The sequence below is a fragment of the Oncorhynchus gorbuscha genome, linkage group LG18 (assembly GCF_021184085.1).
Source record: "Oncorhynchus gorbuscha isolate QuinsamMale2020 ecotype Even-year linkage group LG18, OgorEven_v1.0, whole genome shotgun sequence".
Classification (NCBI taxonomy): Eukaryota; Metazoa; Chordata; class Actinopteri; order Salmoniformes; family Salmonidae; genus Oncorhynchus; species Oncorhynchus gorbuscha.
Window position 1 is genome coordinate 43,750,441 of NC_060190.1, and position 26,138 is coordinate 43,776,578.

The window sequence follows — 26,138 nt, forward strand, 5'->3', positions numbered from 1 at the left end:
TCACACTCAACGTCAACAAAACTAAGGAGATGATTGTGGACTTCAGGAAACAGCAGAGGGAACACCCCCTATCCACATCGATGGAACAGTAGTGGAGAGGGTAGCTAGTTTTAAGTTCCTCGGCATACACATCACAGACAAACTGAATTGGTCCACTCACACTGACAGCGTCGTAAAGAAGGCGCAGCAGCGCCTATTCAACCTCAGGAGGCTGAAGAAATTCGGCTTGTCACCAAAAGCACTCACAAACTTCTACAGATGCACAATCGAGAGCATCCTGGCGGGCTGTATCACCGCCTGGTACGGCAACTGCTCCGCCCTCAACCGTAAGGCTCTCCAGAGGGTAGTGAGGACTGCACAACGCATCACCGGGGGCAAACTACCTGCCCTCCAGGACACCTACACCACCCGTTGTTACAGGAAGGCCATAAAGATCATCAAGGACATCAACCACCCGAACCACTGCCTGTTCACCCCGCTATCATCCAGAAGGCGAGGTCAGTACAGGTGCATCAAAGCTGGGACCGAGAGACTGAAAAACAGCTTCTATCTCAAGGCCATCAGACTGTTAAATAGCCACCACTAACATTGAGTGGCTGCTGCCAACACACTGTCATTGACACTGACCCAACTCCAGCCATTTTAATAATGGGAATTGATGGGAAATGATGTAAATATATCACTAGCCACTTTAAACAATGCTACCTTATATAATGTTACTTACCCTACATTATTCATCTCATATGTATATGTATATACTGTACTCTACAACATCGACTGCATCCTTATGTAACACATGTATCACTAGCCACTTTAACTATGCCACTTTGTTTACTTTGTCTACACACTCATCTCATATGTATATACTGTACTCGATACCATCTACTGTATGCTGCTCTGTACCATCACTCATTCATATATCCTTATGTACATGTTCCTTATCCCCTTACACTGTGTATAAGACAGTAGTTTTGGAATTGTTAGTTAGTTACTTGTTGGTTATCACTGCATTGTCGGAACTAGAAGCACAAGCATTTCGCTACACTCGCATTAACATCTGCTAACCATGTGTATGTGACAAATAAAATTGGATTTGATTTGATTTGTGTTGCATTCTTGGGATAAAAATGGACCAAATGGCATCAACTGCAAGTTTCTGCAGTTGCTCTTCAACAACTTCATCCTGCAGCCATCATCTACTTTGTGGGAGGCTCTATTGTCAACCAATCATTAGGGTGTTCTTGTTTGACCCACGCGAACGTGACCAAAGATGTGACCAATTACTTCAATGCATGTGTAGCCTACAGTGAATAAATAAATGTGATTGAGGCTCTCTCACTAATTGATTGTATGATGTTCACGTGTATGATTTGTTTGTGAGTGTGGGATACGAGTGTTTCTCAACACTATAAAGAAAGCTTTTTTTTATAAACAATGGCAACACTGCCAAGTTGATCTGAGCCTTGCTGTTGGAAAACCGCATTAGTGTCTGACTTTCGACTGTAGCAGATGCACCTGGGACTTGCAGTGTCTCAAATAAACCAAGTTCTATTTTAGCATTTGGCATCACAGAAATGAGCAGTGCGGATGAAATGTTTGAATAACGTATGTGTACCTTTGTTTTTGCAACGCTAGCACATGCAATGTGGTTGGTGCAGTCAAGGTGATCGGGCACCTGGTTCGATCCCATGTAATAAACCATTTATTATCATTTATTATCTACAACTCTGGTCTCTTCTGCCTTATTGGACACATTTGGTATTGTCATTTTATTTGACCTTTAAAGTAGTCTATGGGCTAGGAGTAACCTTGATCCGTGGTTCAGATTAGTTTAAATAGCCACCGTGTCACGGTCGTCATAATGAGGAGACCAAGGCGCAGCATGATAAGCATACATAACTCGTTTAATGAAAAGAACGAACACTGAACAAAACGTGAAGCTATATGACTAGTGCAAACAGGCAACTAAACATAGAATAACAACCCACAAACTATCTCAGGAATATGGCTACCTAAATATGGTCCCCAATCAGAGACAACGATAAACAGCTGCCTGATTGAGAACCAATCTAGGCAACCATAGACATAAACACCTAGACTAGAAAACCCCATAAACATACAAAACCCCATAGACAATACAAAACTACACAAACCACCCTTGTCACACCCTGACCTAACCAAATAATAAAGAAAACAAGGATAACTAAGGTCAGGGAGCGACACACTGATAAATTCAGCTAATAAAAAAAAAATTGCATTACCAATTGGGCATGGCCAATTCAACTAAATTACTTGGTTTGATAATACCCTAACAGCCTTTTCACACTACAGTATCTTGCTGACCTGTAGCCTACAGTACAGTGCTGGTTCAGATATTTTCCTTCAGCAAGGTTCCAGCAACTGTTGTGGATGTGCAACCAGGCCAGCGCAGTACAGCCCCACTCAGATTAGCTCGACTCAGTAGCCTAGAAATAAAAGGGTGGTGTGTTACACACAAATGTGTAACATGCCAATGTTGCCCCATTCACTCCCAATAGAGTAGCAGTAGATTCACCTTGCTTATGGCATGACTGCATCGCCCCCTTGTGTCCATGTGTTTTTACCAGGTATGCCATCTGTATTGAAGCAAATGACATTGTAATAGAAATTAACACACACATTTAAAAGAGAAGTTTCTTTATAAAATCAAATTATTTGAAAATACAACAACAGCCAGACGTACAGAAGAGACAACTGCCTCAATGACAATAAAATCAAATCAAATAGTAACAACAACGACAGGCTACACAAAGCGTTGTTTGAGAAAGGGACAGCAGGTAGAAAAACAATAGAAAAACAAACTACCAGTACATTTGATCTCAAAAGAGCATACAAACAAAAATGGGGATTTCATGTTTTGACACAAACAGAAATACAAATCTTAGGCTGATTTTGAAATCCCTGAATTGAATTAAAATGTGTATCCTTAGTTTTTTACAAATTCAATTCAAATGTAAAGTTATGGTTATGAAAAGTAACACCAACAAATAAGAACAAAATGCAAATTAAAATAAGTATAGTACATTCTGAAAAGCTATTCTTTCTCATAAAATACCCAAGAATCCTAAAGCATTGAAAAGGAAGCGCTTATTATCAATAATACAAGCTGTGAAGAGCCACAAATATTCAAACTCCAAAAATAGCACACATATTTCAAATGAATGACCTAATTGAGATTCTTCATGAATTATAACACTGGTGTAATTGTTTTTTCTTTGGCCAATCTATTTTCAGTTACCATCAAACAATCACTATTAAATGTCAGCTGTCTATGAAAAGCTTTTGCACCAAAATATATGTCCCATTTTCTTCAAATAGGCCTAAGAAAATACAGGTTCCCACATCTAGATTTCTTTCCACATTGGTTGCGTGCTAAGTGCTCGCTAAATGCACCAGAACCATGGCTTTTTGCTACATCTGCTTAGCTTCAAACAAAACATTGACTACTGTATATAAAAAGGAAACAATGAACAAACACTTAAATAAATGTCCTTTATTCATTACTGCTATTCCAAGAAGCTCCCCGGGAGTCCAATGAACCTGATTGAAAATCTCATTTAGAGGTATGACGATGGTATCAAATATATTGCTAATGTGACTAATATTGTGAGACAGAGGCTGAGAGTCCTCTGCAGCATTATGAGACCACACACACACACACAGAACGCAGTTAATATGGCTTTGGTTTTGAACGAGCGCTGTCAGGTATCCCACTACAGTAGCTACAGTGTGTGAACTGCGCTCCAGTAAGGGTTGAGGTTTATGCATCTGGGTGTGACTGACAGTATAGGAAAGTTCTCCCTCTACTCCATGAGGGCTGAGTACTGACCAAGGCGTAGGCTTGGCCAGTGGCTGCTGACGTGAAGATGTAAATCACTCTTTCAGAATAACTAATGGCCTCGATGCACACTGGGGATTAACTCCAAATCCATTCCATACACTGGAAGTGTTACTCAGCCTGAGGTCCATGTTAATGCTTTACAACCACAGGTTTGAATAAATCCACACACTGCTGTGTCTGTTTGTCATAGTAAGAGGCCAACGGCAAGGTGCCAACGGTATGCAATCTGAATATACTGTAGATGTGGGGTTTGAGTTATTATGAGCATTAATATGCCGCTCCTTTATCAAAGTAATATCTTGTACAGTAATGCTTGGGACAGGAAGATGCATGTATAGAGAACTGGGTGGAATATCTCCATTGTGGACTTTTAGAGAATGAAATGTAGTCATTCTAAATGGACTGACTTATCTAAATCTCAAATTCATCAGAAACATTTCTCATTACACATGTAAAGTACAGTATGTCAAAAATGAAATGACATCAAAAGAATGCCAGAATCCCAGCTTTGCATAGATCAGGGCTCTCCAACACTCTTCCTGGAGAGCTACCATCCTGTAGGTTTTCGCTCCAACCCTAACCTAGCACACCTGATTCGAATAATTAGCTGGTTGATGAGCTGAATCAGGATTGTTACAACTGGGGTTGGAGTGAAAACCTACAGGAGGGTAGCGCTCTAGAAACAGGGCTGGAGAGCCCTGGCATACATTCACTTTACAAATGAAGAATTCTCTATATGACTGTAGTAAGAAAATCAACCATATGGTTCTGTGCATGTTCTTGGAGAGAACTATGGACCACAACTCCTATAACCCAGTTTATGTATGTAGACAGTTTCCAAAATACTGTCTCATCTGCTCTATGGTAAAGTAAGCACAAAACACAAAATGTACATTATACAAGTAATGTGAGAAACACTCTCACGCTCACCCTCACACACCCTCACACTCACCCCTCACACTCATTCACACACACATCTACATACCACACACACAGTCATTTCCTGATTCAGGCAGCTCATACAAGGCTATCTCTCATGGGTTTGCATATAATTCCAATATTTCTTATTCATCGCTCTAGGAGGGTGAAATTTCATGGACATCGATGATATGTGTAATTATGACCTACATGCTTGAGTTATTCCATTGGATTAATGGAATGGACCCTAGACTGAACTGGTCCGATGAGTGTTGCTTAGTGATCCAGTAGTCCAGTTCCATGTATTCTTTGTCATATCGCTGCTTATTATGGCTTACTTTCAATGTGCTGTACTGTTATCAACACACCACCTGAGCCTTGGCTTGGGGCTGGGAGTAGACACCCACTTTCATTATCACAGATACTCAGCTATGTGCTGGATTCTGCCCACCCAGATATCGGATCCCCCCCCCCCCCTTGGTAGACCACCAGGCCTTCCACTGAGAACAAAAGGAAATGACAACGAAAAGAGAGTCCTCTTTCACATTCAGATCCCACTTGAATGGCTTGTAGATGAAAAGAACAGGGAGTGTAGTGGACCATCGGTGCTACCCCACACTTCCTTGTGGTGATTTTCTTCAACATTCCCACTGGTGAGATGTGGTCCTTCTCTAGAGTCTAGAAGTCACCTCGAGTCAAAGCATTGGCATTAAAAAAGCATAAAATTGACCCTGCACACGTGGATGTTTAATGAATGTGCTTGTGTGTTTATGAACTGTATGTGTTGCTCTGAACTATTGCTTGTAAAAATCCTTGTTGTTTTTGTTTGTCTCACCCCACAGAGATCTAAAGTAAGCTCTGTCCCAATGAGTGAAGTCACAAGCACAGGCAATGTAAAGATCAGAAGAGAGTTGCCAGTTTGCGAGATGGGTTGCCAGATTGAGAATCTATCGCTAGTTTGAGATGGCTCATCAAACATGAGCACGACTGAAGCCCAAACATACAAAACAACAATAAAATAGAAAAATGCATAGTAATACACATGAATATACAATATGATGAAATATGAATGTATACGTTTTCTTTTGGAAAGTCATACAATAGAAGAATAAAGGTCAATTGTCACTGGAAATTATTTTCAAAGGCATGTGTGGCAATGGTTTCCACATTAAGAGTTTGGTTGTTGCAGATGTCGTTTCGTCATTGCTCTTGCACTTATCCTAGCCGTTAAGGAAAGTGGGGGAGTGCATTTCCTATAGACCACCTCTCGGAGCTGCTGCCCCTCCTTGCGTTTCTGTTTGTTTGGCGACAGCGTTGTAAAGTAACATAATGGTCAGTGTTATGGTTGGCACAGTGATCTCTCGTGACCCTTGACCCAACTCAGTGACATTTAGTGCTTGTTTTTCTCCCTCTTCTCCCGGACTACGTGTTCCACTTTTTCCTATAGAAAGGGCCCGTTTCACCAGGGAGTGTCAGAGTAGGTTCAACACATATACTGCCTTTACTTCTCTGTCTATCTAGAGAAAAGAGGGAATTATTATGGGTATACAGTATGTATGTGTATGTGTGTATATTTGTAAATGTATGGGGGGGGGGGGGGGGGTAGTGTAACAACAGAGGTGAATGCTACGTCTTGGCAAAGACCCTTGTTACAGGATGGGCTGATCATGTAGGGAGTTGATGGTGTGCTAGGACAGGGAGTGTTGGTCTGTCTGAGGGTGGTGGAGCAGGAGGTGATGTGTGTGGGTCAGAGTGCATCACTATGTCTCTCACTGGGCTCTCCCAGTCGCTCCTTTCTGGGACCCCCCTGCTGCCACTGCAGCCTCCCCCCAAGGCTCCCCATCGCTGTCCGCCCCTCTCTCCCTATCTTCATCCCCCCATTCGTCCTCCTCATCTTCCTCCTCCAGGCTCTTCTCCTCCTCTCTCTCTTTCTTGATGGCCTGGATGGCGGGGGGGGCGGCGGCGGAGGCGCTGTCCCCAGAGTCGCTGCTGTCCTCAAAGGCTTCAGGGTTCTCCAGCATCTCCCTGATCAGAGGAGGCATGGGGCCTGGGATCTCCATCTTCAGAGTGATGGCCCTCTCTGCACCTACAGTACACAGAGAGAGAGAGACAGAGACATGCATAAACATGAGTTTACATTCACATTGACATTTTAGCCATTTAGCAGACTCCTCCAGAGCAACTTACAATCAGTTAGTTATTTATTGTTAATTATTTGGGGCTCTATGTCTCTATCAATACTGATTGAAAGCCGGAGTCTGAGGCTCTACCCTACATGCATATTGATCTATGTGTCAGGATGTGTTAAGGCTATAGCCTATGTTATGAATAGAGATCTAGGCTGTGCCGTGTCTCTGTTCTGTACTATGTACTACATCCTTATCTGTACTGACCCTTGGTGCTGATGCCCCTGAGATCCGTGACCTTCATCAGCATACGGGGGAACAAATGTGGCTTGTTGGGGCGTCTGCGGCGGGCGTAGATCTTTAGGGCCTCCAGGAGGGGCTCCTGCAGCTTGTCTACCTTCTGGGGCTCCTCCAAGTCCATACGATCTGAGGGAGAGAGCCAACACACAGGGTCAGGAGGGGGGGTGGGCAATGATAGAGGGTGAGGAAGAGTAAGCAGCCAATGACAGGGGGGGGGGGGCTGGAACAAAAAGAGAAGAGGAGAGAGTGCTTAGTATATTAACACACACACACACACACACACACACACACACACACACACACACACACACACACACACACACACACACACACACACACACACACACACACACACACACACACACACACACACACACACACACACACACACACACACACACACACACACACACACACACACACACATGATCACAAACAATAACAGCAAATGCTGCAGTACCTCCACAGATGAGGCAGATGGCACTGAGGAGGCCAGTCTCTGTGTCGTCCATCTCCAGAGGCAGCAGCTGGCCAGCAAAGGCAAACACCAGTTCTGTGAGCGGGCCGAAGCCTGCGTTATGCATCTGGGTCCGGTTCAGGGTCAGCCCGTCTGAGAAGGTCATTGTGTCCTGCTCCGGAGTGTAGCGAGTGCAGATCCTCAGCATCTGAGAGTGAGGAGAGGAGAAGATAGAGAGGTTAGGGGAATAACGACAACAAGGATGATGAAAAGGGAGGACGAAGAAGAGGAGGTAGTGTAAAGTGTAGGGAGTGACAGAGGACAGTGACATGTGCATTGTGAAATGTGTGTGTATAGTGTGTTGAGGGAAAGCAAAGTATGGATAGAGCATTGTAAGGGAGAGAGAGGAGTGAATAGATTGTAGTGAGGGAGAGAAGGGTGAAGGTGGAGGGGGAGATGAGTGAAGGTGGAGGGAGAGATGAGTGAAGGTGGAGGGAGAGATGAGTGAAGGTGGAGGGAGACATGAGTGAAGGTGGAGGGAGAGATGAGTGAAGGTGGAGGGAGACATGAGTGAAGGTGGAGGGAGAAATGAGTGAAGGTGGAGGGAGATGAGTGAAGGTGGAGGGAGAGATTAGGAAGGTGGAGGGAGAGATGAGTGAAGGTGGAGGGAGACATGAGTGAAGGTGGAGGGAGAGATGAGTGAAGGTGGAGGGAGAGATGAGTGAAGGTGGAGGGAGACATGAGTGAAGGTGGAGGGAGACATGAGTGAAGGTGGAGGGAGACATGAGTGAAGGTGGAGGGAGAGATGAGTGAAGGTGGAGGGAGACATGAATGAAGGTGGAGGGAGAGATGAGTGAAGGTGGAGGGAGAGATGAGTGAAGGTGGAGGGAGAAATGAGTGAAGGTGGAGGGAGAGATGAGTGAAGGTGGAGGGAGAGATTAGTGAAGGTGGAGGGAGAGATGAGTGAAGGTGGAGGGAGACATGAGTGAAGGTGGAGGGAGAGATGAGTGAAGGTGGAGGGAGAGATGAGTGAAGGTGGAGGGAGACATGAGTGAAGGTGGAGGGAGACATGAGTGAAGGTGGAGGGAGACATGAGTGAAGGTGGAGGGAGAGATGGTGAAGGTGGAGGGAGACATGAATGAAGGTGGAAGGAGACATGAGTGAAGGTGGAGGGAGAGATGAGTGAAGGTGGAGGGAGACATGAATGAAGGTGGAAGGAGACATGAGTGAAGGTGGAGGGAGACATGAATGAAGGTGGAGGGAGACATGAATGAAGGTGGAAGGAGACATGAATGAAGGTGGAGGGAGAGATGAGTGAAGGTGGAGGGAGAAATGAGTGAAGGTGGAGGGAGACATGAGTGTGAACTGTAAAGAGCAGTGCGGGAGAGAGGAGTACAGACAGAGTAGAGGTGGGGGTGGGGGTGTGTTCAGCTACCAGTATGTCCAGACAGGCTGATTTGAGAAGTGTGATCTGGTCAGCGATGGTGAGGGTGGTGAAGCCTGGCAGGCGCTTGGCAAACTCCACTATTTTGATGATGCACTTGGTGGAAAGTTCACTGAACTTATCCCACAGCCCCAGATCCAACTGCACACGGTGGTCTGCACTGGAGTTCTGGAACACAGGAGAGACACAGAGAGAGAGGGGTGAGATTTGTGGGTGCCTGTGTGTGCATGTGCGTGTGTGTGTGTACTTGACTCACTGTAGTATATTTGCCCAGCTGGACGAGTGAGGGGAAGGTGTCTTTGTGGGCCTTGCTGACTTTGTTGACTAGCTCCTCCAGTTCTCCACTGAGCTCATAGCTCTCCGGCAACACCACCTCCTCCTTCACATCTTTCTTCTTCTTGTTCCTGTCATTACGCACCGCTGCATGGGGGACAAGGCAGCAGGTGCCCTGGCGGTTAGAGAGTTGGGCCAGTAACCGAAAGGTGGCTAGTTCGAATCCACGAGCCGACAAGGTGAAAAAATTGCCAAACTGCCCTTGAACATGGCACTTAACTCTAATTGCTTCAGGGTTACCGTTGATGATGGCTGTCCGCGAGCCTACTCTTTGAGACAACACATTTTCAACTATTAATACACTCTTGAACATATGTGACCTCGGACAAAGAAAAGCACCCACTAAATGAAATTAAAACGAAGGAGAGAGAAAAGATGAGTGAAAGGGAAAGTGATAGATTGGTGGTAGTTGTTTTGTCATCTAATAGAGCAACACATCCCTCATGCTTCTCTCCTTCCTTCCTCTCAGGATGTCCACTTGTAGAGCGGCTATATTGTGATTTCAGTGCTACCCCGGTACAGACATGAACTGTACTGAGATCCCTTTCCAAAACACTCTTTGCCACACAATCACTCTCACACGCTCTCTGTATTCAAACCATCTCTGATCCCACTTTGACACTTGAGCACAGCATACCCAGAAGTTATGGGCAACACTGGTTGTATTGTAATCTTTCTGAGGCCCTGGCACTCACCTTCTTTGGACATGCCGACCTCAAAGCACTTCTGCAGCCGGCAGTACTGACAGCGGTTACGGGTCACCTTGTTGATCTGACAGTTCTTGTCTCGGTGGCAGGTATACACCATGTTCTTCTGAATACTGCGCCGGAAGAATCCCTGAGAGAGAGATACAGAGATACAGAGATACAGAGAGAGATACAGAGAGAGAGAGAGAGAGAGAGAGACCAAGAGAGATAAATCAGCCATTAAACCATTGTTTCCGGGAGTATAGATCTCTCACTCCATAGCCACAGGAGGGGATTTGAGCCCATGCATTTGTCCTTTGATAAAGATTCCACCAGAGGGCAGCACAGGCATCTTTTCATCCTCTAAAGTCAGAATAGTGATGAACTGCATGGAAACAATTATGGTAGACTGTCTGTGTGCCCCTGTCTGACTGTTCATGGCTTGTTTGTGTATGCATGTTCTGTATATATCATGTATTTGCCTGGGTTTTACACATCCTGTCTGTACATATTGACTGAGTGTCTTTTGTGTCTCACCTTGCAGCCCTCACATGAGCTGACCCCATAGTGGTATCCAGAGGACTTGTCCTGGCACACGAAGCAAGGCTTGTAGATGCGGGGAGGAGGGGGCGGAGAGGGTGAACTGGGCACCATCTCCTCAGAGCTGGTGCTCTGGGTCTCTACTGCTGCTCAGATAGAGGGAAGGTTAGAGAGAGAGAAAGAAAGAGATTGTTTATTTCACTTTTGGTTATTATCTATTTCACTTGCTTTGGCAATGTAAACATATGTTTCCCATGCCAATAAAGCACTTTGAATGTAATTGGAGAGAGAGAGAGAGAGAGAGAGATAAAGCACTTTGAATGTAATTGGAGAGAGAGAGGGAGAGAGAAAGAGAGAGAGAGAGACAGACTTTCAATAAAGACAGACTTTAACTTACTGCACATTACCGTATTGCAGCTAATAGGTAAACTGCATGTCAGATGATTAATGCAATTCATGCAAAACATCTTTGAAGGCACATTACAAGTACAGTACACGACTGGGGTTCAATGGGACCCACAGTGTTGCTCCCTAAATAAGTTAAGCTGATATATAAATATGTAGTAACTGATAAAGGCAGACTTGTCAACAAACAAGCCCAACCCCCCTCTAGCCCAACCTTTCAGCTCTACCCAGGAGGGCAGCTCAAAGGCAAACATTTGAAGAGATGGGGGGGTTGGTTGGTTCAGCGCTGATTGACATTGGAGAGAGAGAGAAAGAGAGAGATCGAAAGAGGGAAAAGAGACACAATTAGCTGATGGCCAGATGGCTATGCTGATAAAATGCTGATTGGCAGATGAGATTTGATTGCCGTCTCCACTTCTGGGGAGTGGGGGGTGGAGCATACCTCTGACTGTCTGACTAACTGACAGCTGAATGGTGTGTGTGTGTGTGTGTGTCTGTGTTTTAATTGGAATGCCTGTCCAACCCGACATGCTTGTATACCTCTAGCCACATTTGAACAAACAGGCTGAAGGTGTTTATGAGACTGCTGTCTCCCTCTGTCCCTCCCTTCTGTCTCGCAGGGGGAAAATGGCACACAATATAACACCATTTGCTGTCTCACAAGCAGTCATTCAACTGCTGCCAATGAAAACCCTCAAAATAAACAACGTCAAATACACACACACACACACACACACACACACACACACACACACACACACACACACACACACACGCACGCACGCACGCACGCACGCACGCACGCACGCACGCACGCACGCACACACACACACACACGTGCGCGCGTGCGCGCACACACACACACAGAGACAAGAGAGACAAACATTTGAACACAGAGACAACACGACATGGATGAAGCCCAGATGAGTGAAACCTTGGTCCATATCTAAAAGGGAAATCGTCTTTATTTTGTATTCATCCTAATTCTAAGAGTGCAGTCCTTCTCTTTTTCATCACTGACCATTTCAGGTATATGCACCATCTAGCTACTCAACATAACTACAAATGCACTGTGTTTTTCCTGACTTCACACACACAACAAAGATCAGACATTTGCATAGACACACACACATGAATTTATAAATGGTCAAAAGCACATATACACATACATTTAGCTACATTCACTGACCAAGCCCCTTAAACAATCCCCTCTAACATGCCTTTCAACTTTCACCTTCAGTCACCCCAACTTCACCTCCACATGCCCATTCCCAAACCCCCCTGTTTTTCTCTTGTTTCCTGGCCCTAAATTCCTCTGCGCAGGCTGGCCAGGGTTTAATAGAGGACCAGGCTCGTAAGCTGGCCTATAAAGGCTGTGTCTGGGCTGGGAAGGAGGCCCCCGGCCAGGCCAACCGCCTCTTTATTGGGATCCAGTCACCTTGGACAGCCATTCACACCACCAGCTGGACCCTTGCATCCCTCCCCGTAAAAAAAAAGACAAAAAAAACAAAAATGGAGGGGTTGAAAATCCAAAAGCCATGCACAGCCCCCCTCCTAGCTGCCATCTTCAATGGATAGAACAGTTCTGGCCCAAATGTGGGCCTCTCCCCCCCCCTCCAGCCCCCTCTCTCTCACACTAGGGCCTGCATTTAACAAGAGAGGCGAGACTTCAAAAATAGTAGAAAAGGGCATAAAGGAAAAATGTCATAAAAGAAGAGCGGGACAAATGAAGAGAGAAATACAGGGGGAGAAAGAGAAAGACACGAGTTGGAGGACAGAGTGCTACCAGTGGCTAGAGAGGTGGAATAAAACTCTGACCCTTTAGCATTGACCTTGACTGATGAGATGTTTTGTAAGACCTCCACCACCATTAGTATTAGCTACCAATGGCGTAACAGTCTACTACCAGCACTACCATTAGTACCAGCTACCAATAGCCTAACAGTCTACTACCACCACTACTATTAGTACTAGCTACAAATAGTGTGACAGTCTATTACCACCACTACCATTAATATTAGCTACCAATGGCCTAACAGTCTATTACCACCACTACCATAAGTACCAGCTACCAATATCCTAACAGTCTACTACCACCACTACCATTAGTAATAGCTACAAATAGTGTAACAGTCTATTACCACCACTACCATTAGTACTAGCTACAAATAGTGTAACAGTCTATTACCACCACTACCATTAGTAAATCAAATCCATTTTTTTTTGTCACATGCGCCGAATACAACAGGTGTAGACCTTACAATGCTTACTTACGAGCCTCTAACCGACAGTGCAGTTTCAAAAAATACAGATAAGAATAAGAGATAAAAGTAACAAGTAATTAAAGAGGATCAGTAAAATAACAATATATACAGGGGGGGTGCCGGTACAGGGTCAATGTGTGGGGGCACTGGTTAGTTGAGGTAGTATGTACATGTAGGTAGAGTTCATTTTTGTGACTATGCATAGATGACAACAGAGAGTGGCAGTGGTGTGTAGGGGGTGGGGGGGCAATGTGAATAGTCTGGGTAACCATTTGACTAGATGTTCAGGAGTCTTATAGCTTGGGGGTGGAAGCTGTTTAGAAGCCTCTTGGACCTAGACTTGGCACTCCTGTATCGCTTGCCATGTGGTAGCAGAGAGCACAGTCTATGACTAGGGTGGCTGGAGTCTTTGACAATTTTCAGGGCCTTCCTCTGACATCACCTGGTATATGGGTCCTGGATGGCAGGAAGCTTGGCCCCAGTGATGTACTGGGCTGTTCGCTCTACCCTCTGTAGTGCCTTGCAGTCGGAGGCCGAGCAGTTGCCATACCAGGCAGTGATGCAACCAGTCAGGATGCTCTCGATGGTGCAGCTGTAGAACCTTTTGAGGATCTGAGGACCCATGCCAAATCGTTTCAGTCTCATGAGGGGGAGTAGGTTTTGTTGTGCCCACTTCATGACTGTCATAGTGTGCTTGGACCACGTGAGTTTGTTAGTGATCTGGACACCAAGGATCTTGAAGCTCTCAACCTGCTCCACTGCAGCCCCGTCGATGAGAATGGGGCACGCTTGGTCCTCTTTTTCATGTAGTCCACAATAATCTCCTTGGTCTTGATCACATTGAGGGAGAGGTTGTTGTCCTGGCATCACACGGCCAGGTCTCTGACCTCCTCCCTATAGGCTGCCTCGTTGTTGTCGGTGATCACGCCTACCACTGTTGTGTCATCGGCAAATTTAATGATGGTATTGGAGTCGTGCCTGGCCATGCAGTCATGAGTGAACAGGGAGTACAGGAGGGGAATGAGCACGCACCCCTGAGGGGCCCCTGTGTTGAGGATCAGCGTGTCGGATGTGTTGTTACCTACCCTAACCACCTGAGGGCAGCCCGTCAGGAAGTCCAGGATCCAGTAGCAGAGGGAGGTGTTTAGTACCAGGGTCCTTAGCTTATTGATGAACTTTGAGGGCACTATGGTGTTGAACGCTGCGCTGTAGTCAATAAATAGCATTCTCACATGCGTTCCTTCTGTCCAGGTGGGAAAGGGCAGTGTGGAATGCAATGGAAACTGCATCATCTGTGGATCTGTTGGGGCGGTATGCAAATTGGAGTGGGTCTAGGGTTTCTGGGATGATGGTGTTGATGTGAGTCATGACCAACCTTTCAAAGCACTTCATGGCTACAGACGTGAGTGCTACGGGTCGGTAGTCATTTCGGAAGGTTCCCTTAGTGTTCTTGGGCACAGGGACTATGGTGGTCTGCTTGAAACATTTTGGTATTACAGACTCAGACAGGCAGATGTTGAAAATGTCAGTGAAGACACTTGCCAGTTGTTCAGTGCATGCTCGGAGTACATGTCCTGGTAATCCGTCTGGCCCAGCGGCCTTGTGAATGTTGACTTGTCTAAAGGTCTTACTCACATCGTACAGCTGGTGCTCTCGTGCATGTTTCAGTGTTATTTGCCTTGAAGCGAGCATAGAAGTAGTTTCGCTCGTCCGGTATGCTCGTGTCATTGGGCAGGTCTCGGCTGTGCTTCCCTTTGTAGTCTGCAATGGTTTGGAAGCCCTGCCACATCCGACGAGCGTCAGAGCCGGTGTGGTACGGTTCAATCTTAGTCCTGTATTGATGCTTTGCCTGTTTGATGGTTCGTTGGAGGGCATAGCGGGATTTCTTGTAAGCTTCTGGGTTAGAGTCTCACTCCTTGAAAGCGGCAGCTCTAGCTTTAAGCTAAGTGCGGCTGCTGCCTGTAATCCATGGTTAATGGGTGGTGTATTTAAGTACAGTCACTGTGGGGATGACATCATCAATGCACTTATTGATGAAGCCAATGACAGAAGTGGTATACTCCTCTATGCCATTGGAGGAATCCCAGAACATATTCCAGTCTGTGATAGCAAAACAGTCCTGTAGCTTAGCATCTGCTTCATCTGACCACTTTTTTATTGATCTAACACTGGTGCTTCCTGCTTTAATTTTTGTTTGCTCCAGTTTCAACTGACTTGAGCCCTAGGACCATGCCCCAGGACTACCTGACATGATGACTCCTTGCTGTCCCCAGTCCACCTGACCGTGCTGCTGCTCCAGTTTCAACTGTTCTGCCTTATTATTCTTCGACCATGCTGGTCATTTATGAACATTTGAACATCTTGGCCATGTTCTTTTATAATCTCCACCCGGCACAGCCAGAAGAGGACTGGCCACCCCACGTAGCCTGGTTCCTCTCTAGGTTTCTTCCTAGGTTTTGGACTTTCTAGGGAGTTTTTCCTAGCCACCGTGCTTCTACACCTGCATTGCTTGCTGTTTGGGGTTTTAGGCTGGGTTTCTGTACAGCACTTTGATATATCAGCTGAGGTACGAAGGGCTATATAAATACATTTGATTTGATTTGGTTTGTAAGCAGGAATCAGGAGGATAGAATTATGGTCAGATTTGCCAAATGGAGGGCAAGGGGTAGATTTCTAAACATCTCTGTGTGGTCCAGAGGACTTTTCCCTCTGGTTGCACATTTAACATGTTGATAGAAATTCGGTGAAACTGATTTAAGTTTCCCTGCAAGTCCCCGGCTACTAGGAGCGCCGCCTCTGGGTGAGCGTTTTCTTGTTTGCTTATGGTGGAATAGAGCTCATTCCATTCTATCTTGGTGCCAGCCCCTGACTGTGGTGGTATGTAAACTCTCTCGGTAGGTAATGTGGTCTGCAGCTTATCATGAGAAACTCTACCTCAGGCGAGCAATGACTCGAGACTTCCTTAGATATCGCGCACCAGCTGTTGATTACAAAAATATATAGACAGCCGTCCCTTGTCTTGTCAGATGCCGCTGTTCTATGCTACCGGTATATCGTATAACCAGCCAGCTGTATGTTAATATTGTCGTTGTTCAGCCACGACTCCGCGAAGCACAAGATGTTACAGTTTTGAATGTCTTGTTGTTAGTTTCATCTTCCTAATAACTTGTCCATTTTATTGTCCAAGATTGCAAGTTCGCGAGCAGAATTGAGGGGAGTGGTCGTTTATTCGATCGTCCTCCTACTACTTAGAAGGTAGCCCACCCTCCGGCCTCTCTTTCTCCGCCTCCTCTTCACGTAGATCACCGGGATCGGGGCCTGTTCCTGAGGGAGCCGTATATCCTCTGCCTCGGGCTCTTCAGAGTCGTGAAAGAAGAAAAATAATTCTGCTAATCCGTGGTGAGTAATCGCAGTCCTGATGTCTAGAAGTTATGTTCGGTCATAAGAGATGGTAGCAGCAACATAATGTACAAAAATAGTAAAAAATAACTTACAAACAACGCAGATAAACAAAACAAAACACAATCATTTGGGGGCACGTAAAATGTCTGCCTTCTGCTCCGGCACCATTTGAGCTGAACATTTTAGTACCAGCTATCAACAGCGTAACAGTCTACTACCATCACTAACATTATTACCAGCTATTAACAGCGTAACAGTCTACTACCATCACTAACATTAGTACCAGCTATCAACAGCGTAACAGTCTACTACCATCACTAACATTAGTACCAGCTATCAACAGCGTAACAGTCTACTACCATCACTAACATTAGTACCAGCTATCAACAGCGTAACAGTCTACTACCATCACTAACATTAGTACCAGCTATCAACAGCGTAACAGTCTACTACCATCACTAACATTAGTACCAGCTTTCAACAGTGTAACAGTCTACTACCATCACTAACATTAGTACCAGCTATCAACAGCGTAACAGTCTACTACCATCACTAACATTAGTACCAGCTATCAACAGCGTAACAGTCTACTACCATCACTAACATTAGTACCAGCTATCAACAGTGTAACAGTCTACTACCATCACTAACATTAGTACCAGCTATCAACAGCGTAACAGTCTACTAACATCACTAACATTAGTACCAGCTATCAACAGCGTAACAGTCTACTACCATCACTAACATTAGTACCAGCTATCAACAGCGTAACAGTCTACTACCATCACTAACATTAGTACCAGCTATCAACAGCGTAAAAGTCTACTACCATCAATAACATTAGTACCAGCTATCAACAGCGTAACAGTCTACTACCATCACTAACATTAGTACCAGCTACCAATAGCCTAACAGTCTACTACCATCACTAACATTAGCACCAGCTATCAACAGCGTAACAGTCTACTACCATCACTAACATTAGTACCAGCTATCAACAGCATAACAGTCTACTACCATCACTAATATAATAATAATATATGCCATTTAGCAGACGCTTTTATCCAAAGCGACTTACAGTCATGTGTGCATACATTCTACGTATGGGTGGTCCCGGGGATCGAACCCACTACCCTGGCATTACAAGCGCCATGCTCTACCAACTGAGCTACAGAAGGACTAACATTAGTACTAGCTACCAATAGCCTAACAGTCTACTACCATCACTAACATTAGTACCAGCTATCAACAGCGTAACAGTCTACTACCATCACTAACATTAGTACCAGCTATCAACAGCGTAACAGTCTACTACCATCACTAACATTAGTACCAGCTATCAACAGCGTAACAGTCTACTACCATCACTAACATTAGTACTAGCTATCAACAGCGTAACAGTCTACTACCATCACTAACATTAGTACCAGCTATCAATAGCGTAACAGTCTACTACCATCACTAACATTAGTACCAGCTATCAACAGCGTAACAGTCTACTACCATCACTAACATTAGTACCAGCTTTCAACAGCGTAACAGTCTACTACAATCACTAACATTAGTACCAGCTATCAACAGCGTAACAGTCTACTACCATCACTAACATTAGTACTAGCTACCAACAGCCTAACAGTCTACTACCATCACTAACATTAGTACCAGCTATCAACAGCGTAACAGTCTACTACCATCACTAACATTAGTACCAGCTACCAATAGCCTAACAGTCTACTACCATCACTAACATTAGTACCAGCTATCAACAGCATAACAGTCTACTACCATCACTAACATTAGTACCAGCTACCAACAGCCTAACGGTCTACTACCATCACTAACATTAGTACTAGCTACCAATAGCCTAACAGTCTACTACCATCACTAACATTAGTACTAGCTACCAATAGCCTAACAGTCTACTACCATCACTAACATTAGTACCAGCTATCAACAGCATAACAGTCTACTACCATCACTAACATTAGTACCAGCTACCAACAGCCTAACGGTCTACTACCATCACTAACATTAGTACTAGCTACCAACAGCCTAACAGTCTACTACCATCACTAACATTAGTACTAGCTACCAATAGCCTAACAGTCTACTACCATCACTAACATTAGTACTAGCTACCAATAGCCTAACAGTGTACTTCCACCACTACCAGGATAATAGCCAAGGATATTGCCACTCCTATTTGACATATCAAATCAAAACAAATTGTATTGGTCACATACACATGGTTAGCAGATGTCAATGCGAGTGTAGCGAAATGCTTATGCTTCTAGTTCCGACAGTGCAGTAATATCTAACAAGTAATCTAACTAATTCACAACGACTACCTTACACACAAATGTAAAGGGATGAATAAGAATATGTACATATAAATATATGAATAAGCGATGGCCATGCGGCATAGGCAAGATACAGTTGATGGTATTGAATACAGTATATACATATACATATATCTACATGTATATACATACTGTACATACTGTACATACTATATAGGGAATTGGAGCACTATATAGTAGGGAATTAGAGCACTATATAGGGAATTAGAGTACTATATAGGGAATTAGAGTACTATATAGGGAATTAGAGTACTATATAGGGAATAGGGTACCTTTTGGGACGTGCATGCTGTCAGTAGAGACAGGTAGTGGAGGTGGGAGTGGGTTGGTGCTGAGTGAGGGACACTGTAACCGGAGTGCTGTTTTCTGTTTATGTAGTAACACTACAATGAAAGAAAGACCCAGAAAAAAAGCTCCTATTTAAACGGAGGAGCTGCATGTGGCGCCAGGGGAGAGGTAGTGACTGACAATGTCTGACGCGAGGGGGGAGAGGTGGAGAGAGGGAGAGACAGAAAAGGGGGAGAAGACAACAGGACACAAGATAAAGGGAGAGAGGGAGACAGAGAAAAGGGAAAGGGCACAGAAGGAGTGAGGGAAAACAGGAGAACACAGAGAAATAGATTGGGACAATCCCAGCTCCACCTGGCTGGAAGAGACCGAGAGAGAGGGGGCCTGGATCTGTCATCATCCTGAACTGAGCCCAGCCTCTGAGCCTCAGCCTGAAAAAACGCCCCTCTCTCTCTCCTTCTGTCTCTTTCTTCGCCCAGGGCTTACCTCACAGCGTGTCACTACATCAATCAGCATCCATAGGACTACCCCTAGACAAGCATTTAGACCAGCTCCACCCCTCACAACTCCTTCCATCTCACTTTATCCCTCTCTCTCTCCCACCTCCCTCTCTCCATCCTTGTTTATCCCTCTCCCTTCCTTCTTCCACCTTTTCACTTTGTGCAAAAGTGGTGTCTACCCTGGTGCTTTAGTTAGCTGCAGTTTGCTCTCTCTCTATCTCTCGCTCTATTGCGTTCACCTTTTTTCTCTCCCTCTTCCTTTCATTCTCTCTCTCTCTCTCTCGCTCCCTCTTTCTTTCTTTCTCACTGCTTCTCCTTCAGTGTGTCTTCTCAGCTCTACACATCTCTCTCTTGCTCTCTCTCGCACTCCCCCTCTTTCAATTCAATTCAAGGGCTTTATTGGCATGGGAAACATATGTTAACATTGCCAAAGCAAGTGAAGTAGATAATAAACAAAAGTGAAATAAACAATAAACAATAAAAAACTTTAACAGTGAACATTGCACTCACAGAAGTTCCAAAATAATAAAGACATTTCAAATGTCATATTATGTCTATATACAGTGTTTTAACGATGTGCAAATAGTTAAAGTACAAAAGGGAAAATAAATACACATAAATATGGGTTGTATTTACAATGGTGTTTGTTCTTCACTGGTTGCCCTTTTCTTGTGGCAACAGGTCACAAATCTTGCTCATGTGATGGCACACTACGGTACTTCACCCAATAGACATGGGAGTTAATCAAAATTTGATTTCTTTTCGAATTATTTGTGGATCTGTGTAATCTGAGGGAAATATGTATCTCTAATATGGTCATACATTTGGCAGGAGGTTAGGAAGTGCAGCTCAGTTTCCACTTCATTTTGTGTGCACATAACTTATCTTTTCTTGAGAGCAAGGAAATGCTCACTGAGTCTGAACATAGGCAAAGTATTAGTTCGGGTCAGTCACAGTGGTTAGGTATTCTGACACTGTTTACTCTCTGTTTAGGGCTAAATAGCATTCTAGTTTTCTCTGTTTTTTTGTTAATTCCTTCTAATGTGTCAAGTAATTATCTCTTTGTTTTCTCATGATTTGGTTGGGTCTAATTGTCTTTCTCTCTCTCTTGCTTTCTTACTCTCTTGCTCCCTCTTTCTCTCTCTCTGCTTCTCCTTCAGTGTGTCTCAGCTCGACACATCACTGTTTAGAAAACAAAAGCTCCCGTGAAACTTGAGGCCTTCCTTATCAGCCCCCAGAAGCCTGGGACTCAATTAGTATGACAATCCCCATCCTGTGTGCCGTGTGTCAGCCTAGGCTATGAGGTGGGTTGATGGTGGGTGTGGGTGGGGAGGGGCAGGTACAGCAGAGCCATCACAATTCCGTATAATTTTACTCCTAATTCCCTCTTGTCTTTGCATGGCTTCTTTATGCAGGGGAGGGAGTGAGTCTTCATAGTTCCTCATTGTCACTTATACATGCACCACTTTCTACCATCGGTTGGCCTTCACACACTCCCCCATCTATCCCCCTCTTTCTCTCTGTCTGTCTTTCAACCATGCATCCTAGGTCTGTCTGTCTTAACTCCCTCTACCTGTGCTCGCTATTACAGCTGGGGCTTGAGGCTGACATACATGTTTCACCTAATTACAGAGTTTTCTTGACTTTTGAGACCTATTTAGATGTCTGAATGAACCTCAATGTAGATACAAGCTTGTCAGTTACACAATGATTCTTTTTTTTTTGTCTACGTTAGTACAGTTTGCTTGCTACAACTGCCGGACCGTGAAGAAGCTTTAGTCAAGACCTTATGCAAACCTTTCACCCATTTGTCATATATGTCACATGGATCCGAGCGGTGAGAAATGCATTTTCATATCAGGCACACACCCACACGCACACAGTGTAGCGCGTTGACTGTGTGCTGTGATGAAGGGCTCCTTTCATTCGCTGTGGGCGACAGAGTGGGGCGCATTGCCTAAGGGGCAGTTCAGATGTCTCAGGGGTGGGCTTCAGCCATCCTGGTGGGCTTGACAGACCTTCTCCATGGGATGTTACTATGGGTGTATCCTGTGATTTTGTCTACGTTTATCTTCCCTTATATATTTTTAAAAGTTATATTTTATTTACTAGGCAAGACAGTTAAGAACAAATTCTTGTTTTACAATGACGGCTTACCCGGACGACGCTGGGCATATTGTGCAGCGCCCTATGGGACTCCCGATCACAGCCGGTTGTGATACAGCCCGGGATCGAACCAGTCTTTGTAGTGACACCTTAGACCGCTGCGCCACTTAGGACCCATAAGTAGTGTTCCTGACCCAGGTATCTGACAAGGAAAAACTCCATGTCCTAGTGATACCTGGCAATAACGTAATAGCATTTTTTCCTGGTCAGGTCACATGGCCTTTTCTAGTTCTAATGATTGATTTTGAGATGGTATTTTATAGAGATGAGATTCTGCACAAACTTCAGTTGTGCCAACATAATGAAATCTCGGTACATGACTGTAGGCGTTCAGTTTTAAATTGGACGTGCTCCAATCTACAGTATGGCGCAATCAGGTCTCCAAAGACTCATTTGGTTTGCAAATTTCCTTTTACATAACTTCTCGCCTCACAAAATGTTCTGGAGTCTGCTGTGGAATGTGTGTGCGTGTGAATGTGTGTGAGTGTAGCCTGGTTTCAGCTTATGAACATGTTGGAATGTGTGTGTCGGTTTTTCAGTGTGACTTTCAGTGTGACTTTCAGTGTGAAATAGGGGGACAACACATACAGTATGTGGGAACAACACACAAGAACACCACCTTAAGCCTGATCTGAGGGAGAAAATGGAGACTACGTTAACTCATCCCATCCTGTATATACCAACAAACAGGAAAACAATCCCCTTGTGTGTCTTCAAACCCATATGCTCCACCATGACCATTCACTCTTTGAAATGAGCATGATGTGGGCAAACGTGTGATTTAATGGATCATTCTAGAGTTGTAGCTGTACACTGTGGTGTTGAACAGACTAATTCTCTATAACAGACTAATTCCCTATGTTTACAGATAACCAATAAGGATTTACATTTTTTTACCAGGCAAGTCATTTAAGAACAATGACGGCCTACCCAGGCCTAACCCCGACAACGCTGAGCCAATTGTGCACCATCCTATGGGACTCCCAATCACAGCCAGATGTGATACAGCTTGGATTTGAACCAGGGACTGTAGTGATGCCTCTTGCACTGAGATGCAGTGCCTTAGACCGCTGCGCCACTCAAGAGCTCAAAATAGTCCTGAACCCCAGGAGAGGATATGCTGAGTGTGTGGATGCGTTAGCGCGCGGAGGGGGTCGAAGGGATTTCAGTCTAAAATGTAGAGCAATGGCACTTCCTTTCGTCAGCTGTCTTAAGTTCAAAATCTACACCCCCAATCCTCTCTCACCTCCCTTCCCCCTCCCTGGCCTGTCCCATATCCCTCCCTCCCTCTCTCCCCCCTCTGCCTTCCTGCTCTGTTGGGAGGAGGAGCCCTTCCTGTCATTGGCAGTTTCTTTGAAAGGAAAGCCTGTGATAAAACCAGTCTACCGTCCAGGAGATGGCTCCATAAAAACAGCAACACCAAACGCACAGGCAAGAGGGGGTCACACGCACAAACACATGAGCACACACCAGCTCATCCATGCACACACACAATCCGAGAGGAATTATCACACCCTTACTAGAACGACACACAGCCATGGACTATACGGCAAACACACACACATACACACAGATAATGTGGAGAGTAATGCTGCAAGTTCACCTACAGATGTTGGATCTTAATTTGATCTTCCTGTTGCAGGGAACTTTTAGGAAATGTACAACTTGTAGTGTATTTGAGGTTTAAAAAGGCTTTTGAAGTTTGTAATTTCCATTTTGAAATGTCAGACTTTAAATTTCAGACTTAATTATTAATATACATTAATTAAAATCCACATAATACTTCATATTTCCTGTTGCTGCAGGGTTATTTTCCTACTGTAGCAGATTGGCTCAAATGAAGATCCTACATCTGTACTGGCTTCTGTATATGTCCAATACAACTGCAGTGTTTTATGCAATATTTACTCCCATATGTTTTTCTCCTAACAGAGATGGACAGGAAGGCAGGGTATCTCTGTGTGAGGGGGTGGGGTGGGGGGTTAATTTTTAGGGACGGTTGTTAAATCAGGATTGCCCCTCACATTCACCTCACATTGCATACAAAGCAGCCTTTCTTCTTTACAACACCTCATAAAGCTACCTTTTTATTTCACCCCCTTTTTTTATGAAACGGAGTCAACATTTGGCCTCCCCTCATCTACTCACCAACTACCCCTACTTTCCGCACAACACTTTCTTGTCAGATGACCAACACTATGCTTCAAACAGCCATGCCTTCCTAATCCCACCTTGATGAACAACAACACTGAGACAAAAACACACACACACACACACACACACACACACACACACACACACACACACACACACACACACACACACACACACACACACACACACACACACACACACACACACACACACACACACACACACACACACACACACACACACACACACACACACACACACACACACACACACACACACACGTTTCATTTGTTTCCAAACATCCAACCATTGAAGTCAATGTGTTGTGGCCATGGATGGGAAAGACTGTTATGACACAATGAAGAGGGGAATTACAGAGTCTGAGACAAGCTAGAACAAGACTAGATGGTAAAGACTATTCATTACAACAGGTGAGGCACTACAGTGCTGCCTGGCTGCTCCTCATACTACAGTAACTGCTTTTCAATAACTCTACCAAGCTAATCCCATTACTTTTAAGATTGTTTGAGTTACACTGAAATTGGGAAACAATTTGTCATTACTGTCAAGAACCACTAATCCTAGTGCAATACAAGTGGTTCAGTCACCACAATTACTAAAGCACTCACCTGACTGAGTGAGGTTTGAGTATCTAAACAACCTAGCTACAAGTCCCACAAGGCATTTCAACTACTTTGCGTTAGCAATTTAAGACCAGGATTCTCAACCAGTAAATCAACATATCAGTCATCAATATATCAATCAACTAATCAGTCACTCAAAATCAATCCCATTTGTGTGGTCGGCCAGCTTAGCTCATCTGAATAGGCCTCAGTTAATAACTCAAACAGCAACTCAAACATACACAGTAGCTAAAGCTTGGCACAGGTTATTTTTGTCTGAAGAGTAACAATCAGTTGACTAGCTACTTACTGGTGTTCTGCTCAGCATTGCCCTGCCACAGGAAGACAGGATCCCCACTTCCTCTGGGGTTGGATCCCAAACTTCGATACATACACACTCCCAGAGACAGACAGACAGACCATACACTAACACACACAGGTAGTCCTGAGGCGTCACGTCACACCATTTACAACCATTCTATGTCTATCTGGGAGAAACCATAGAGAGGTGCCTGACGACAGTCCAACATTGTACAAAATATAGTGTACCAGTCAAGAGTGTGCAAGGCTGTCAAGGCAAAGGGAGGCTGCTGTGAAGAATCTCAAAAATAAAATATATTTTGATTGGTTGAACACTTTGTTGCTTACTACATGATTGCATATGTGTTATTTCATAGGTTTGATGTCTTCACTATTATTCTACAATGTAGAAAATAGTAAAAAATAAAGATAAACCCTTGAATGAGTCGGTGTGTCCAAGCTTTTAACCGGTACTGTATAACGTAGAACATATTTATATCATGTAAATGAGTGGTTCTCTGACTTTGGAAAACAATTACAGACTAATACAAAAGGTAGGGTTGACTGGGTCCTTCTCCCACTGGCCCTGGCCCAATGACACTATGACAAAGCCAGCCCAGAGGTGTCCCAGGACACTGTGCAGGACGCATAGGAGTGTACGCACCATGGACAACCAATATTATTTACTGTGTTCCCTTGCCCACTGAAGACAAGCTATAAAATGCTATTACTGAATTCCATCAGGGGCCTGTGAAATCTGTGCAGGCACAAACAGGGACAGCCGTCTGAGCACTGAGACAGACACACAAAAGCACACACACCACAGACACAAATACACACACCGTCTATGGGATGTATTCTCTCTCACTCTCCCTCTAAACCCTCTCAACTACCATCTACCTCACATATAGTATTTCACTCTGTCTCCCTATCCTTGTTTTAGACAGATTTAATCAAACTGGCCCAAGTATGTTTGTGTAAATTCTTACTGT

General features: G+C 44.5%; 1 protein-coding gene across 3 annotated transcripts in view; it reads right to left on the reverse strand.

Moving 5' to 3' along the window:
* Window positions 1–5,729: 5,729 nt before the first annotated feature.
* The window catches only part of LOC124002627 (retinoic acid receptor gamma-A-like), a 77,002-nt gene continuing 56,593 nt past the window's right edge, over window positions 5,730–26,138 (reverse strand). For all 3 annotated transcript variants that reach the window (XM_046310189.1, XM_046310190.1, XM_046310191.1), the window contains 7 exons: window positions 10,682–10,830; window positions 10,154–10,295; window positions 9,382–9,545; window positions 9,117–9,293; window positions 7,685–7,889; window positions 7,192–7,350; window positions 5,730–6,884 (listed from right to left, as the gene is read on the reverse strand). In XM_046310189.1, coding sequence (XP_046166145.1) covers window positions 6,568–6,884; window positions 7,192–7,350; window positions 7,685–7,889; window positions 9,117–9,293; window positions 9,382–9,545; window positions 10,154–10,295; window positions 10,682–10,830 — 1,313 coding nt within the window. In that variant the 3' untranslated portion in view covers window positions 5,730–6,567. The remainder of the gene's footprint in view (window positions 6,885–7,191; window positions 7,351–7,684; window positions 7,890–9,116; window positions 9,294–9,381; window positions 9,546–10,153; window positions 10,296–10,681; window positions 10,831–26,138) is intronic.